We start from the raw sequence: 17,847 nt of genomic DNA on the forward strand, positions 1-17,847 counted from the left end.
TGATTCCCCAAATGAAAATATCAAGATAGGTGATTTGCCCGAGTATCCGTAGGATGATCCGGTATCGTGAGAAATGGTAAGATCGCTCAGGGTATCTTTTGCGATGGGGATGTTGCCGGTCGTTGACAATTGCGAGACGAGTTGAGGTTAACAAGGCAGAGCTGATGACGAGGCTAAAAGCTGCCTCCAGCAGTCGAGCTTCACTGAGCACCTACAGCAGTATACAGCGGCGCGCTCTCATTGGTCGAACCTAAAAGGCACGGCAGGCAGACCACGCCTGGGCTGGAGCAGTACCTAGTAACGAGTGGCTCAAACTCTAACACGTGAGGAAGAGTCTGGCAAGAGCATATCAAGGTCAATGAGTTATTTGGGCAGTTTCGACTTGATATGAAGCTTCGTATCTAACCTAAACTCAAAACATCAGCTCCTAGAGGCATCATCTAAAATCATCAGCAACTGAATTTCCAAGTCTTCTGCGGCTCTAGGTGCATCAATCTGACCAATCACTATCTGGCAAAGCACGTCCCCCAGCCTACCACTGACTGGGCCAAAGCTTCCCCCCGGTCACCCCCAGCCCGCTCCCATGCTGAAGGCAAATTTATGAACTTCAGGTCCTCTCTCCAAGGCCGGCTACTCTGCTACAGTCATGGCTTTCAGCTTTGGCAATTCAGGAAACGCCATGCTCGGGAGTACGGCAGGAGCAGGAGGACTGACTACAGGCCCTGATCTGGAGACAATCCAGACAGAGGTGGGTGCACTATTCTTCTAACTTGATTGTTTCATTTTATGGTCTTGTTTGTTTTGTTGACTTCATGGACGTGATGCTAACCACTCCCAATCTGTACAGGACCTCGGTTTTCTCTCTATCGCTGGCGACGCCAAGGTTCGCCTTACAACTACGTGGCAATCTCTTCCATCTTCTACCGCGTCGCTTCTCAGCCTGGCTTCGCGCAAAGGTCTTGTCGCTGCTGCTGGTCCCGACCAAGTTGTCATCGCTACAACCGAATCGGTGCGAAAAGCTTTCGAAAAGCCCAAAGATGGCGACTCAGATATTCGCGAGTTCGAGCCTCAGCTCAAGATCCCTATGCCGATGCGAGTTTCGCAATTATCATTTACTGCGGATGAAAACTATTTAATCCTTTCCGCTGAATCTGGCGGCGGCTTGGCAGTCTATGAGGTTCAGAGTCTATTATCGGGATCAACGAACTCGGCTTTCGAGCTATCAACGAACGGTGAAACCCTGAGAGCCATGATCCCGAACCCTACCCCTGAGAAGGCTGAGCTTTGCGCTATCGTTACGAACAACGGGAATTTGCACATGGCAAACCTGAAAGAACGGCAAATCAGCAGCGTTCTTAAAAACCAAGTTAGCTGTGTCAGCTGGAGCTCCAAAGGCAAGCAACTATGCGCCGGTCTGGGTGATGGCACGGTTTTCCAGATGACTCCAGAAGGAGAAGGGAGAGGAGAGATCCCTAAGCCGCCGAGCCTGGGTGACTTTCATGGTACGTAACTGAAGGTTTCAGTCAACGTCAAGATTGGCTAACATCATCTCAGTATCATCTCTTACCTGGCTTGAGAACCACCTGTTCTTGTCCATCCATACTTCAAATAACGAATCACCGCCGACCTCTATCTACCATATTATTACGCGCCAACCACCATCATCTTTCAACTTTCAGAAGCTTACCGACCCTGTCGAGCCATTTGGATCAGACAAGACACCACATCACTCGATTCTGCGACTCCGTGACTTTCCACCAACTCTCCAAGACATGCTCATTGTCGCTTCTACTGCAGCCTCGGAAATGGGCGTTTTGAGCCGTTCCAAGACACCTTTGGCTACAGACAAGCCAGCAGATGCTATCACCGGAGTGTTCACGACGACAGAGTTCTTGGATGATACCAAGAGACCAACATTGCCAATGACTGACTCCATGGATGATTCCACACCGATTGGTGTAGCTCTCGATCTTTCCGGCAAGGACAAGGTCTACAAACCCATTCCATCGGACGTCGAATTGGAAGAATCGGCAGGTCCACTACCTGGGTTCTGGGTACTCACACAAGAGGGTGTTCTTTGCGCTTGGTGGGTAGTCTATAACGATTCCATTAGACAGGGTACCTCGTATCCTCACTTGGCTGCGGTTGAGGGCACATCAGCGCCGACACCAGCCCCAGCAAGCCAAGCCGGTCCTGCAGCTTCGGCCTCGCCCTTTTCCAATCCTACTCCCTCTGCGTTTGGCTCGGCTTCGCAGCTTGGACAAAAGTCATCTCCTTGGGGTGGTGCTAACGCCGGTTTGGCTGCCCCTAGCACAGGGGGCGCCGTATTTGGTTCAAGCGGCTTCAGCAATACCACAGCCACGTCTGCTCCGGCATTCGGCAAACCTAGTTCCATCGGCTTTGGGCAATCGTCCCAGCTAGGTGCGAAGAGCTCTCCTTGGGCATCAGCATCAGGTGGAGCATCAGCTGCAACTCCTGCTTTTGGGCAGTCCGGATTTTCGAGCTTCGCAAACAACAGCAATACCAGTCCTTTTGGCAAGGCGGCATCCAATTCTCCATCGAGTGCTCCTGCATCGGGGGGCTTTGCTGGTTTCGCCAGTAAGAGTGGTTTTGCTTCTGTGAATAACAATAATAGTGGTAGCGTATTTGGCAGCGGCAGTCAACCCGCTGCCAGTCCTTTCGGTTCCACCTCAAAAACCGAAACAGCTTTCCCTGCCAAATCTGAACAATCTTCTGGCAGCCCTTTTGGGTCTACCCCTTTCAAGCTCCAGAGTTCCTTCAAGCCTGATGGGTCTGCCAAGGACGATGCAGCTAAACCCAGCGGTTCTCTGTTTGGTAGCAACTTTGGATCAGCCCTCACCGATGCGACTAACAAACCCGAAGTTACGACGCCAACACCCAGAGATGAGGAAATGGACACCGCCGGAGCAGCAGAGGAGACCCCCCAAGCAAAATCCAAGGACTCGCTATTCCCTGCGCAACAAAGTCCCGAGTCCACAACGCCAACTACAACACCTGCGCCATCCAAGTTCGGGTTTGCAACATCGCCAGCCCCCCAGGCATCTACTTTTGGACAACCATCGAAGTTTGGCTCCACTGGCGGTGGGCTTTTTGGAAACAAGTCGGAGACACCGAAACCCAGTGGCGGTCTTTTTGGATCTCCATCGACTACCCCTAAGCCCAGCGGAGGGCTGTTCAGTTCAGCCTCTGCGACACCCAAGGCTGGTGGAACCCTTTTCGGATCACAGCAGAACACGCCAAAGGCCAGTATTTTCGGAGGACAACAGAAGCCAAGCGGTTACACAGGAATCTTTGGGCAGAAATCTGAGTCGTCCAAGCCAAAGAGCCCTGAGGCCGAGAACCCTAAAATCAAGGTAGAAGAAGATGACGCCCCGCTGCCTCCGGATACAACCAGCAAGGCCAGCTTTGCTGTTGGTGAATCGTCTTCCTCATCTGCGGCATCCAAGACTGAAGCCGCTCCTCTACCCCCAGACTTCATTCCCAAACCTAAATCTTCATCGTCTGGTGCCAAAGCGGCTGAGGCCTCGGATGCCCCATTGCCGCCAGACTTTGTTCATGTATCCAGACCGTCAGACAAGGAATCGGCTACCTCTGCTGCCCCCCTGCCGTCTGAACCCATCATTTCTGCAAAACCAAGATCCGTTTTTGACAAACCAGATGGTACTCCAAAGGCGCCCTCAAGCCTTTTCCCCGCCGTCGCCGGGCCGCCTTCGGACGATAGTGACGATCTGGATGACGAAGAAGACGACGACGAAGAGGAAGAGGATGATGGAGAGGAAGGAGAAGATGAAGATGAAGATGATGGCGGGTCTGAGGGCAGTGGTATCGATGTTGCCAAGGATCTGAGCCCGACAGTCAGCAACCTCACTCCCGGATACACACCTCAAAGCTCATTTGGTGGACCTGGCGGGCATGCTCTTGGAAGCCCCCGAACAAATCAAGAAGGCTCACGACCTTTGTTTGGCGAACTCAGCCGCAACGCCCCCGTGTTCCCACGACCTAACGCGACCAGTCCCCGCTCCCCGAGCCCGGTTCGAGGGGCAGTGCCGAATAGGGTCCTCAGGTCAGAGAACATGAGATCTGTGAGTGCCCCAGGAATTGCCTCGCATCTCCTCGGGCATAGGCAGTCACAGATGGGCGCTTCCATAACCAGCAGAGACGCTGGCTCGTCAGAAGATCCATTTGTGGCCCAGCATCGTAAGTTTAAGGCCAAGCAAGAGGCTGCAGAAACCCAGCCATTAGTTGACGAGGATGATGATGAAGTTCAAAAGCTTCTGAAGTCAGAAGTGGCAGGAAGTTTGACCCTGGACGAGTTCATTGCCCATTCAAACGTCGCTCCGCCTGCTAAGGAAAGCATTCCAAGCCAAGTTGAAGCAGTCTATCGCGATATAAATTCGATGATTGATACACTCGGTCTCAATGCGCGAACTGTCAAGTCATTCATCAAGGGCCACACGGAGAACTGCAAGCAGGGTGGACGGAATAAAGAGGATCTTGATGACCCCGAAGACTGGGTTCTTTGCGAGATTGATGCGTTGGGGAATATCTTGGACGATGAACTGTACAATGATCTTGAGGACGGGCGGGTCCGTGACTTGGACGCTAAACTCGATGCTTGTCACGAACTTACCAGAGATATGCATCGCCTTCGAGCTAAACAGGAGGACTTGAAACAAATCCTTATGATCAGAACCGACCCTGATCAGGCTGAAGTAACACGATCTATGCCTCTGAGTGCGGAGCAGGCAACACAGCAGAACGAACTGCGACGCGAGTTCGCCAAGTTCTCGAAGCTCTTGGCTGATGCAGAAGAAGCCTTGACGCTGCTCAAGACAAGAATTGCGTCCGCCTCTAGCGCTTCAGGCAAAGGCAAGGCAAACGTTCCTACGGTTGAGGCGGTGATACGTACTATCGGGAAGATGACGGCGATGGTTGAGAAGCGCAGTGGAGACATCGATGTTCTGGAAAACCAGCTGCGCAAAGCCAATCTCAACTCTACAAGCCGAGAGGGGTCTCCTATGGTGACACCACAGGGGAGGAGGAGCATTATATTCTCCCCTGAAGGAACGCCCGTCAGAAATTTGCGCCATAGCTTTGCGGGCAGCATGTCTCTGGGTGCATCTGTTCGAGCCACCCCCCCGCGCAAGAAACTTAGTGGCTTCAGTCGAGAGGAGAAGGGTGATTTAATGGAAAAGAGAACAAGTCGCCAAGCGGTATTGAGCAAGCTGAAGAGCAGCGTCGAGAAGAGAGGTGTCAATGTTTGGAACGTGGAGGATATCGAATAATCAAGGACGATGACACAGGATGGACATTATCACGGCGAAACAAGACAGAACATGGCGATGAATAGGGTATGGAGAAACAAAGCAACTGTATCTTTAGATTTTAAATAGTGTATCAATTGGCCAAACCAGCTACCCGGATAGCTAATGTACCCCCCGGCGATATATTTTCCCTTTTTGATCATGACAGTGCTCGGTAGCTAGTTCCATTGGGAGAATCGTAATCTCAGCTTCATAAGCTATTTTGTCCACCCTATTACAACCGATTGATTTCCCTAAAAACTCAAACACCATTTTACTCCTCGGCTATCCTCAGACGTTGAATTTCACGAAGACATATGTTGTGCAAGCATTGAACTAGTGGTCTACTCACTCAGGCTGCTGGAGCAGGCGGAGCGGCAGATCGTGGGATGGCAGACTTGGGGTCGGTGGCTGGAGTATTGTTGGAGATATCGAGAGGAACGTTTGATGGGTTAGAGTGAACCCGGCAATGTTCCTTGGTCTTGTGCTCGGGGTGAGGTCGAGGAGTGTAGCTAAGAGGCCACGGTTAGGTGATAGGAGTCTTAAATGAGAACCGAATTGACATACTTGACGAAGGAGAGCATCCTGAAAGGTTGTTGGTCTGTTGCCGTGTATAAGTGGCAGATGTTGTTGACGGTGCTTAGTGTATTTCTCAAAAGGCAATTGTTTGCTTTACGGTGATGATGCTAACAACGATGAATTGGAGAAAAGGTGGGAAGGCAACGAGTATTATATAGTTGATCGCTTCTCTGATCGAATCAACTTACATACATTGTATTACAAACGATTGCTTGGCCGGACCGGTTGTGCTCTGGTGACTGACTGGCAGGACGTTTGAATTGCACGTGTGACCGGCATCAACTTTGAGGACAGCGCCGGGGTTCGCCAAGGACTTTGAGTTTGACTGGAGGACATGGGCGCAATACTGACGTCGTACGGGTTGCCCGGACAGGGAAGTGATGGGATCTCTTAGCGGGGGTAGAGCGTGCGCGTGACCCCTGGAACGAGGAGGATGAAGTGCGCTGCAGCTGGTCAAGGGGATCCTAGTGTGTATGTATTGTTTATGATGGCTTGGGGATGGGAATCTGGCGATGGCCGACGACTGATTGGGTGCGCTGATATGGCCAGAGGCCGGCCCGGTGAATGAGTCTGTTCTATGAGCATTTCCCGACTGCGGAGGAGCAAGGACGCAATCTCGGCATCCTAGATAACAGACAAAAAATACTTGTCGAGAGATTCGTCTTATAAGCGAGCTTTCAAGGGCCTATGCCTGTTTGATGCGGCGTAACTGATCCGAAGTCGCTCATCATTAGATCAAGGTTCTGGTTTCACGAGATAAGACTCATAAGTATGTACATGCTCTCAACATTGCTCCCTTATGAAAGAATTCAACACAGGCTGTCCTCGTGCAAAGCCACCTCGACTGACATCGTCACTGTTATCAGACCATGTTCTCAAAATATTAGGTACGTACCTGCAGCTTCGCGGCCCAAACTCCGGTTCATCGCAAGTGGGGCCCGTGGTCTCCAGCCGACACCACCGAATATGGGTCTGGCACGGTCGGTGGTCTCGGAGACGAGTGGGGAAATCTGCGCCGTCTATTCCTGCAGGCAAGATGACCTTGGACCCACTAATTCCTCACCTTGGATTATCCACATTCTTCCCCTGCCACTCACCGAATCTTCACCTCGGAGGGGCTTCAAAAAATTATTGTTTGCTTCGATCATCACCGACGTACAAACGTTCATTACACTCACCACGCCAACTACCAGTCTGCAAATACATAATACCCACCATCGCAATGGCACCCACACAGCAGGCTGCGTGGAGAAAAGCTCCTACTGCAGAGGAAATTGCCAATCGTCAGGTAAACTTCAATTGAGCAATGCTGAATGCACTGTAACCTAACTTTTGCGCCCAGACTGTTGGCATCAACAAGGAAACCGTCACAAACATCACCTCGACTGATTACCCAGGCCATCACCCTGGCGAAGACCTCGCATTCACGCTCGATCGTTTCCGCGATGCGTTTTCCGTAAAATTTCACCAGAACGACCAGTTCCTCGCCTCTTTCTCTCTTGTCGGAATCGATGCTTCGCTCGCAAACGCTTTTCGACGTATTCTACTCTCCGAGATCCCCACACTCGCTATCGAGAACGTTTATATCGAGAACAACACCTCCGTCATTCAAGACGAGGTTCTCGCGCATCGTCTTGGACTCATCCCATTCAAGGGTGGTCGTGAGGGTCTGCACAACTTCCTCAAGTGGCACAAGAAGCCGGAGGCTGGCGAGGACCCTTATGCCGGCTGCTTCGACTGGAATACGGTCCGCCTCGAGCTCAACGTGACATGCACCGTCAACGAGGACGCTTCGCCCGCTGAGAACGACCCTCTCAAGGCTTACCATAACGCCCACGTTTATGCGCGCGACATCGTCTTCGTTCCTACTGGCAAGCAGGTCGAGTACTTCAGCGGCGAGGACGCCATTGCGCCCACGAACCCAGACATCTTGATCGCCAAGTTGCGACCCCGACAGACCATTAACCTCGCCATGCATATGCACAAGGGAATCGGATCCGATCACGCCAAGTTCTCTCCTGTCGCGACAGCCTCCTACCGTCTCCTACCTACCATTACCATTACCAAGCCTATTCTGGGCGCTGATGCCGAAAAGTTTGCCAAGTGTTTCCCCAAGGGTGTCATCGGCCTCGAAAAGGTTACGGCTGAGGAAGCTGCTCGGGCTGGTAGCGGCTATGAGGACCAGGAGGGCGAGACTAAGGCCGTGGTTGTAGATGCGATGAAGGACACTGTCAGTCGAGAGGCTCTACGACACAAGGAGTTTGAGGGCAAGGTGAAGCTTGGCCGAAGACGAGATCATTTTATCTTCTCCATCGAGAGCACAGGGCAATGGGACAGCGATGAGCTTTTCCTCGAGTCAGTTAAGCACCTCAAGCTCAAGTGCAAGAAGCTTGAGCAGCAAGTTATCAACATGGCGAGGTAGCCTACTACATCATAAAGAGATTTCGGGTCTTGTTTGGCGCAGTATCATAATTTTTGGGTTGATTTGTTTTCTGCGGTCTCTACGGTTAGATAAAAAGGAATGATACCATGACCACATCATAATATTCGTCACCCGTTTCCTCTCTGCCCCCTAAAAAGGATACTCATATAGTATTTTTGAGTCGTCATCACGGACCTCTCATTCATTAATCCAACGCCTACAGATGCCGAAAAGCCCGAACGCCTTACTGACCACTTGGCCGAGAATCAAGAACTTGTCTTAAACTTGAAGTAAAAGTTGAATTCAAGGGGGAACGCAGGATCAGTGATAACAACCTGCTGTCCGTCTTCGAGCCCAAGCTCTATGAGGGCCTTACTCAGGTTCGGGCGTGTCTGCTCCTCCAAGCCTGGAGGAAATTGCATGTATAGAGTTTTTCCTTCGGCACGGATCGATGGCTTCTTTAATTGCGCTTCGGGGCGAATCGCGAATGAGTCGATTAACTCCTGCAGAGTGGACTTGGGGTTGACTTCAAGAGGCCGAGCCTGGCGTCCACAGACAGGGCAGTCATCCTTCTTCTCATGCTTGAAGGTGTATGTATAGATGCTATCATTGCCAGAGTACATCATATAGTTTGTGTCGAATCCAAGACAAGGGGCGGAGGTTGTCGCGATTTTAAATGCTTCGTTGCAGCATGCAGCGGCGATGATAGCATTGGTAGATGCAATCGCCGGAATGATGTTCTTGATGGTTCCTTGCGTTAACGAATAAGTGACACCAGGAATGCCAAACTCTTCCGCACGAGTAAGGGCTTTCTGGAACAGCCAGGTTACATGCTCTGGGTCATCCTTGTCAAGCTTCGGGAATGGCTTTTCTTGCTCCCAAGCAATAACGTGGGCCCATTCGATGCAGTGCTCAGGTTGTCGTGGGATTGAGGCGATAGTACATAGAGGAACAGCGGCGCGCGGGGCGTGCATATCCAGCTGGCACTCAATACAGGATGTCATGGATGGGAGGATGACTCGCGCCTGTCCCTTGAAACCTTCAGTGCCACCGTCAATGAGGGGCTTTATCGCATCGGGGTCTTCAGCGTCTTCGGCAATAGAAACAAGCATGGCGTTAATCCAACGGCGGGCCTCGATGCTGTCTAGACCGCAAATTACAAGCTGGAACTGCTTGTAAAACTCCTCGTCGAAGTCCTGGATACGGTTGTTGTGGGCTGTGATGGAGACGCCCTTGACTCTCTTTTGGACGAACGCAGCGGCAACCTCTGCTTTGTATTTGCCAACATCATCCTTTCGGAATAAGAACTGGCGGTTGAGGTTGGAAATGTCGATGGTATCTGGAGCAAGATGAGCCCGCGATCTTTAATAGAAAAGACGATTCACAAACCCATGTCTATTACGTGAATGTTCCTGAATCTGGACATGGCCAGATTCTTCAAGATTTCACATCCTAGGCCTCCTGCGCCGCTGTATTAAGGCAGTTAGTGAGCTGGACATTTGAGTCTTTCAAGAGAGATGACTGACATGACGCTACACAAATTAGTATGGTTTTCATATGATGTTACATGTGTACATCAACACTCACAGAACTTTGAACGTTTCAAACTGCGCCAGAAACTCCGGCGCAGTAGCATCGGGATCGGTATAAGGTCCTGCGTTACGGCGGATTTGGTCGAGATATTTCCTTGCCTTGCGGTCAGTTGTTTGTTTGTGGTTCTAAGAGCTCCAGCAGCTCCCAGCTAAAAGGTCTTACCATCGCGCGTCTTCGTAGCCGCCGGCAGCTTCCTGAGCCACACTAGCCATATTGAAGATCTCCAAGGACTTTGTAGAAGAAGGACAACAAGCCAAAGGAAAATATGAGTAGGTTCGCAGAGAGATATGTAAGATCAGAGAGTGGTCGGTAGCTTGGTTACTAAGGTAAGGTAAGGAGCTCTGAAAGGATCCGTGTGTGGGGGAGGATCGTCATTGCCTGAAGCTGGCTCGGTGAAGCTCGGTGAGGGTGGGGTCAAGGTGAGTGAATGCTTTCGAGCACCTAAACCTAAACACCAGGCAATAAAGTATACTTCTATCAAGCTCTCATAGCCCAAACAGCATAACATTTGGTGGACAACTCGCCAGATTAAACTAAACAGACTAGAATGGACGACCTTCTCACCCCTGTGAGCACAACCTATCTCAAACCTCGAAATGAGCCTGAGCCACTTTTCACAGAGGTTAAACCAGCTTCTATCCAAAAGAAACCAGCCAGCATCAGTGACAAGTCAACGGCTGATGAAATTATCGATGCATTAAAAAGTCAACCAGACTACGATGCACTGATTTCGATACTGGATTTTCTAATTAACCCAAAATCTGCGTCGAGTAACTTCTCATTCTCAACTCCCAGTCCCAAAACTGCGTCTATCGTCCATTTGCTGGTCTCGGAGATCGCATCAAATTACTGGACACTTTTACTTGAGGGAAACACCGAAGATGATACAAAGCGCAAAACAGAACTTCCACGAGATGCGGATCTTTTTCTTGGCTGTCTACGCAGTCTGACAGGTCTCAACGCTGTCATCACACAACTGCGAGTTCTCATTCAAGAGTCACGGCTAGGAGGCAAAGAAGAGAAGAGAGTAGACTTATCAATCAACACCGGCATTCTGTTGAGTATTCTTTCTTCCATTGTTGGCAGTGCTCAGTCAATCTCCACGATATGGAGCTCATCGACCAGCGGAATTTCTAGTGCCGCGCTGCAAAGAGTTCAGTGTCAGAAACTTGCATCAATTCTCTCGAACGGTCAGATTGTGTCAGTCGCAGCGGAAGCTTTAGATGTCCTGGGACGGGATCAAGTCGACGACAGGGTTCATTGGATTGCTGACGGACTAAAATATAGCAGATGGGTGGGAAATGCTATTGTGTCTTGGGTTCATTCATCTCCTGAACCTAGTGGCATGGCCTTCGCTTGTGAGTTGTTCCAGAAGTCTCTGTCGCTACAACATTCAGGTAAGACACATACGAATTTCATTTATTGATACTCGCTGATAATTATGCCGCAGAAACTCTTATCAAAATTGTAATCGATGGACTTCTTCTTTCTAAAAGAAACTCAATTTCAACCTTTATACAACTTGCTCTCAGCCAACATCGAACTTCTAAGAAGGTATTCCATATTTTACTTCAGCACCTTTCACAGAAATACTTGAATCGTCTGAGCCTGGAAGATACACATCCCGACGACAAGGTATCTGCCGTTGCCGGGCTTCTCGTGGAAGTCGCATTGAATGACGAAACGAGAAGAGATGTTCTTATCAATTGGTGTGCATCTTCATCAGGTGCTGGTGTTGGCGATGGAGTAGGTATTCGCAGAGCTGCCATAGCTGCACTCGCACGAGACCGAGAAGCGATTACTACAGTACTGGAGAAAAGCATTGCACAATTTGGAGATGAGCTGTACATCAGACATTCGGCAATGCTTCAGCAAGATGGTAACAACTATCTGCACGGGGCTCACCTACATGCTTGCTAACGTTTTGTAGCGCATACCCAAATCCTGCTCCTTGCCGCTGGCTACGTACACAGAGTTTCTCCAATGAAATTGACGTTGCTCATGCGAGTGGGCACATACATGAACACCATCTCCAATCGCATTGGTTCCACACAACCCAGAGCTCAGTTTCTTGGTTTGGTAGTTGGGGAATCGTTGTCTGCTTTGATCGACGATAAGAAGCAGAGGCTCGATTTCAAGATGGAGCAGACAGAAACAGAGGAGGCGCGGCAATTAAAGAGCCTAACCGAGGTCTCTGACCCTGTTGGCCCTATCGACCCTATCCTATTCCAGCACGCAATTGAGACTGTCCCTCAGAAGCAAAAGCCTTTAACGCCAAGCGAGACTCTTCAAAAGAAATACAAGCAAAAGAAGAAGCCTGTTGTTACCGAAGCTAAGCCAAAAGCCATCATCGAGGAGATTGATTCTTCAGAAGAGGACGACGATCTCGCCCCTTACTCGAAAGACTCTGACCCTGAAGACTCGGATGATGATGCAACACTTGTGCAACGCAACAAGCCCAAACCGCCTGTTTACATCAGAGATCTCATATCGTATTTCAGAGACTCCGAATCATACGACAAACAGTTGCTCGCTTTACAGACAGCTCCAATTCTCATCAGACGCAAGGCCAATTATGGAACCGAGGTAAGTTCTCACGCTGATGAATTGGCTGGGCTTTTGGTGGGTATACAAGACAAGTTTGAGATCGAAAATTTCGATGATTTACGATTACACGGTATGGTAGCGCTTGTTGTCTCTCAACCTAAGACTATGGCCCCATGGTTTGCTCGAACTTTCTTCGAGGGCGACTACTCCCTCCACCAACGGACATCAATACTCGTCACGTTGGGCCTGTCAGCCCGAGAACTGGCGGGTTTCGAAGTATCTCAATACCAGTCGGCTGCTGCATTTCCCTCAAAGCGGCTACCTGAAAAGATGGAGCAACTTTATATTGGCTCTGGAAATGACAGCAGCACCTTACCGTCGTCCCAGCTAAAAGCACTCCCATCAACTGCTCTCGAGAATATTTCACAGTCGCTGACGTCTACGTTTCTTGCTCCGCTTGCTGCAGAAGCAGCCGATGCCAACACAGGCCCTGATGTTTTGAAGCTTCAAAGCTTCACGGCCCGCTACAAGTCCAAATCAGGTTCCAAACCTCGTATGCGTGATATTCCCAATACGACTGCCGCTTTGCTTGCGACGTCCTTCTTTTCCCCACTCACGGCGCATTTCCAGGTCGCGCTTCGTTCTGCCAAACCAATCGTACTCAACCATGCACTTCTGGCGCTCTATCTACAGACGTTAGGCATTGTTGTTCACGCCGCCGGGCCCTCCACACTTTCGCTGCCACAGTTAACTGCGGAGCTATGGGATTTACTTCTAGGCGTTCGTGTACATGTTTTTGGTGATCTCGGCGCCATGAAAGGATGGCTCGTGGCTATGGCGTCCCTGCTGGAAGTAAATGGTGGCGACATGCGTCGGCTCTGTGAAACCCAAGGCAGAGAGGTGATGGAGACAAGAGAATGGGTCGCAATGGTGTTCGAGAAGACCAGAGGGGAGGATGGTGGTGAGGAGAACGAGGTCAAAATGCTAGCTGCAGGAGTTTTGATCAGGTTGGGAGAGGCCATCGAAAGGTACCAAGCTTTGCTAATGGGAGATCTGGTCGGATTCCAGTAAGCTAAATGCAGGAGCTTGGTCAATGAGGGGAATTTTTGAACATTCAATTCGTGTTTGATTATGACGATATGTTGTATTACACAATATCCAGCCTTTAACCGATTTTCGATGTAACGGGAAGCCATTTCCAAACTCCAAGATCACGTGGTGTTATATTATCAGTTCTCATGTACATTCATGAATGTCTTCAAGGGGTCTCAATAGACTCCATCCTCGTTGTGCTCGCTCTTCGAAGTGGAAGACCTGACAAATATGTATTCGCATGGCTGAGATGATCACTTAGGCTCATGGCCATGCGTCGAAGCTCCTCCTTGACATGTTCTGATGAGGCCTGGCCTTCCATAACTTGGGGTGAGGGTGCAGTGGGTGCAGGTGGGAGGGATGGATGTTGTTGATAAGATCGAGGGTAGTCATCCCGAACCGGTGACTGATCTAATTGAGGCTGAAGTGGAGGAGGTTGAAGTTCAGGGGCGGCAAGCGTTTGAGTAAAAGATTCAGGGTCAGTATCGGCGAACTCGCTGAGGGAGTAGGGCCTTTCACTCGAGATGCTCCCGTTGGTCTGGGAAGATTGGGGTTGTCCCTGGGGTTGATACAGTGGAACCTGTGTTTGCTGGTAGGACATCTGAGGATCATGTCGCTGGGTGTTATTCAGCGAAAGGTCTGCAACGGCATTTGCAAACTCAGAATCATCAGATACATAGATGGATGGTTCTCGTATACTGTTGGGCATAAGGTAAAGAGAGGCGTGCTTTTCTAGCTGGAAAGGATCGGCCCCTCCTAATTCCGAGCCAGCCAATGATCCTACATCCGAGTGTGATGTGGACGGCCTTGTATAGTCGCTCATAGGAACGGGATCAGCTAGACCCATGTCCAAATCAATGAGACTGCCTGACGACGCTCGGTTGTTGACTGGGGAGGGAACCGCAAGGTCGTTGAACTGCGCCGAAGGCTGGATTGGCTCTGTCGGAGGGTGGATCAGGCGGCTGGTACTTGGCCCTTGGTCATCGTTGAATGGAAATCTGAACATTTCCGGGTTTGCTGACGCGGGAGGGGCCATGGAAGGGAACTTCCAATCTCGTGTCCTGCGGTTGTTGTTCATCATATCTGCTGGATCACTAAGTGGTGGTTTATTATAGGAGACATCTCCAAAGTCATAGTCGGTCGATGCCCTAGGATCTCCAGCTCTGATTGTGTTCAGGTCAACAAATTCGGAGAGGTTGCTACCATCTAGGGACATGTCAAGATCAATCAAGGATTCTCTCACTCCAGGAGACTGAGATGAGTCGTCTCTAAGCGGTAAATCCGACGCAGGAGGTGGGGGTGGAGGGGTGAAATCGGCAGTAGGCGGAGGAAACGGACGACCATAATATGCTCGTGAGTTGTCCTCGTAGTTCGATATCGTATTTGGGTCAAATAGCTTTTCCAATGGTGCCTTGACGGAAGGAAGGTGAGGTGGCGGACGCCGACGTGATTTTGGCTTTTGGGTTCTAGAAGCATCGTCGAACTCATCATGCTTGAAGTCGACGTTAGAGCCATAAACATCAAACACAGCTTGAGCGTCGCCAGTTTGGAGCACCTGTTGATCGAACGCAGCGGTTGTGCTGAAGTTCCACTCATCATTGTCCAAGGCCAAGTTAGCGAGGTCAGATGGCCCCTGGGCTCCTCCTGCGGAGAAGAGGGACTTGCGAACACCGCCTTGAGCTTCCCACAACTTGTAGCCTCTAACCAAGTGTGCCAAACTCGAAGCAGGATAAGCATCCTGTGTGTTGGATATGTAACGGTGTCTCTGAATTTGCTCAATTGGTGGGCGTTTCTTAGGGTCATCAACCAAGCAGTACGCCACGAGGTCTTTCAACCCTTGGGAATATCGGTCGCCATCAAGTCGAGGGATGTGTTGTTTGAGGTATGAGCCTAGTCTGTTGAAGTCCATCATGCCTGCAGCTACGCTTGGTGGTAGACCCGATGCAATTTCGTAGACCATGGCGCCAAAAGCCCATATATCCACCTCAGTACCATAAGAAGCCGCAGGGTCGAACAGTTCCGGGGCCATCCAATGGGGTGTGCCAATGACTGTTGAGCGCTTGTCAAATTTGGTTTCGATAACACCAGCAACTCCAAAATCACAAAGCTGGACGTTTCCCTCCTCCGTGACTAAGATATTGGCACACTTGATGTCTCTGTGAATGATACCCTGGCCATGAACCCAGTAGACAGCCTCGGCCACTTCGCGCAAAATGGGGATAATCCATTTTTCCTGAAGGCCACCCGGTGAGGTTGGTTTCATAAGGGTAGCCACGCTGCCTCCAGCGCAGTATTCTGTAATCATCCACATGGACTGTCCGACAGGCAGAGCATCGATAACATGATTGATGTTCCTGGCGCCACTGTTGCTGAGCAGTTGCAGGGCACTAATTTCCTTAAGCAAGTCGCTATATGTATCGGCGAGCTTGGGGTTAACTGTGTCACTCTCTTCAATGTCGATGATTTTGACGGCAACCAGCTGATTCGTTGTTAGAGAGGTGGCCTTGTAGACTCGACCGAAACTGCCTTTGCCAATGAGCTCTGAAAGCCGATACTGTGGAGGGTCCTTTCCGACTTTTGAGCACTGCTCGGCAACCACTTTTTGCATTTTCTTTGCATCTTCAATGGCTTTCTGCTTTGTGACCGAAAAGTCCGGCCCTCTGACTTGAAGCGACGACATGATGATGAATGTTGTGAGGCCTGTCTCGGGTTACTTAGCAGGGGATGTGTAACCAAGCTAAGATCGCTTGAGCTTGATATGCCTAGTTGGTTCACTTCATGATAGCCTGGACATGTGATGCATGTGAGCGAAGACGGAGACTGGGCTGAGTGCGAGCTATGAGAAACGAAGGCGAGGAGTGATAACTGGAGGTGAATTTTGTTTCTTTGGTGATGGCGAAAGTGTTGAAGGAATTGGGTTTGTTGTAACATTCAATGTTGCATATTTGGAAAGGGGCCCTTGACGCTTTCCCCAAGTTACAGGTTACGGTGGTAGCCAATGAGCGGACCTGACAACGTTGTGGCGGGGCAGACTAGGGTGGCTAATGCGAAAAGACAGCCTCATCTCCAGTTCCCTTCACTTGGCAGCTTGGCTAGGGAAGGAAAGAAAACACAGGACCTTAACCCTAAGTAATAAACATATTTAGGTAAATCTAGCCTAAGTTTAGGGGGCGCTTTTCTAAGTTTATTTAAACACCCTATATCAAGGTCCGGTGTTTTCTTGCTCCCCGAGGCTTGGGTGCAGTGTTGGCGTTAGCGGCCAATTGCAATCATGATACGACGATGAAACTAGAACTGTCACAATCCGAGTTGGGATACAATGATTTTTCGTTAAAAAGCTCAATTCTCGTAGGTTATTTGTCATTTGAAATACCCTTCAGTCGTTTGCCTGACGTTTATCCTTTTTCTACATCACTTTAGCACACAATATCTCTTTGCGGTTAAACCTATCAAGGAATTCCGACAAGACAACTCACTTCACCAGCCATGATGTTTCAGACAACCGCCCAGATACAGCACACATCGCCTATCTCCTCAACTACTGAAGCCCCAAAAGCCATAGAGATGCTCCACGACCATATTTTCTTCTTAAATTGTAATCCTTATATGTCCAAATTCGAAGCTATGCCCACTCCCGACCCTACTCCATTGGTTCCTGACACACTTGAGGTCAAAACTATCGCAGCACCAGACTGTTATTCGGTCACAGACCGAATTCATACCTTACCCGCAGGGCTATGGGACTCCGATGTGATTAGTTCATACGAGTTTTTTGACCTGGAAAACGGTGTGTTTGTGAGAACTCGTGGTCCAATGGGTCTGGTACTTGAGACTATTTGGAAGATAAAAGAATCTGAGGGTGGAAACTTGGAGATCGTGGAGCAGGTCTCTATTACATGCTCTAAGCTGATCATGGGTATGATCAAAAGCTCTTGTGAGGCTGGATGGAAAGGGGTTCATGGAAAGATGCTTGAGAGGATAGAAGAGTCCTCATAGGCGAATGTTCTCAGCACTACCCTAAGAACAAGAATTGGACGGTAAATCCAGGTTAAGGCCCTTCTTTGTGGCAATATCTTACTTGGGATTGTTTCCTCCCAAAGTCGTGTCTCTAATAATCACCAACAATGCGCCAAGTAGCTCTAAGACCAGAGTTCACGATAGATGTAGTGCCTATGCTTTTGCAGAAATAATAGCATATGTGCTGGCATTACAATGTCATCTTATGTTGATCGAATGAGAGAAAGAATGTATTCCAGTCTCATTCTTGCTTCTCAAATGAGCATCATCCCA

General features: G+C 49.8%; 6 protein-coding genes across 6 annotated transcripts; 4 read left to right on the top strand and 2 right to left on the bottom strand.

Moving 5' to 3' along the window:
• Positions 1 to 646: 646 nt before the first annotated feature.
• On the top strand, positions 647 to 5,306 carry FSUBG_10140 (nucleoporin; the record flags this gene model as incomplete). The annotated part of the gene is made up of 3 exons (XM_036674689.1): positions 647 to 748; positions 848 to 1,502; positions 1,555 to 5,306. 3 exons carry the CDS (start codon positions 647 to 649, stop codon positions 5,304 to 5,306), a joined length of 4,509 nt encoding a protein of 1,502 aa, XP_036534359.1.
• Positions 5,307 to 7,125: 1,819 nt separating this feature from the next.
• Positions 7,126 to 8,325, top strand: FSUBG_10141 (DNA-directed RNA polymerase I and III subunit RPAC1; the record flags this gene model as incomplete). Its single annotated transcript, XM_036674690.1, has 2 exons — positions 7,126 to 7,191; positions 7,246 to 8,325. The coding sequence occupies 2 exons, from the start codon at positions 7,126 to 7,128 to the stop codon at positions 8,323 to 8,325; spliced, it is 1,146 nt and encodes a 381-aa protein (XP_036534360.1).
• Positions 8,326 to 8,591: 266 nt separating this feature from the next.
• Positions 8,592 to 10,130, bottom strand: FSUBG_10142 (ubiquitin-activating enzyme E1 C; the record flags this gene model as incomplete). Its single annotated transcript, XM_036674691.1, has 5 exons — positions 8,592 to 9,664; positions 9,715 to 9,794; positions 9,852 to 9,857; positions 9,913 to 10,011; positions 10,081 to 10,130. 5 exons carry the CDS (start codon positions 10,128 to 10,130, stop codon positions 8,592 to 8,594), a joined length of 1,308 nt encoding a protein of 435 aa, XP_036534361.1.
• Positions 10,131 to 10,465: 335 nt separating this feature from the next.
• On the top strand, positions 10,466 to 13,536 carry FSUBG_10143 (DNA replication checkpoint tel2; the record flags this gene model as incomplete). Its single annotated transcript, XM_036674692.1, has 3 exons — positions 10,466 to 11,315; positions 11,369 to 11,797; positions 11,849 to 13,536. 3 exons carry the CDS (start codon positions 10,466 to 10,468, stop codon positions 13,534 to 13,536), a joined length of 2,967 nt encoding a protein of 988 aa, XP_036534362.1.
• A 187-nt stretch (positions 13,537 to 13,723) lies between these two features.
• FSUBG_10144 (STE STE20 YSK kinase) lies at positions 13,724 to 16,237 on the bottom strand (the record flags this gene model as incomplete). Its single annotated transcript, XM_036674693.1, has 1 exon — positions 13,724 to 16,237. The coding sequence occupies one exon, from the start codon at positions 16,235 to 16,237 to the stop codon at positions 13,724 to 13,726; it is 2,514 nt and encodes an 837-aa protein (XP_036534363.1).
• Positions 16,238 to 17,043: 806 nt separating this feature from the next.
• On the top strand, positions 17,044 to 17,553 carry FSUBG_10145 (uncharacterized protein; the record flags this gene model as incomplete). Its single annotated transcript, XM_036674694.1, has 1 exon — positions 17,044 to 17,553. One exon carries the CDS (start codon positions 17,044 to 17,046, stop codon positions 17,551 to 17,553), a length of 510 nt encoding a protein of 169 aa, XP_036534364.1.
• Between the last annotated feature and the right edge of the window lie 294 nt (positions 17,554 to 17,847).

Source organism: Fusarium subglutinans (assembly GCF_013396075.1).
Source record: "Fusarium subglutinans strain NRRL 66333 chromosome Unknown NRRL66333_c0000170, whole genome shotgun sequence".
NCBI lineage: Eukaryota > Fungi > Ascomycota > Sordariomycetes > Hypocreales > Nectriaceae > Fusarium > Fusarium subglutinans.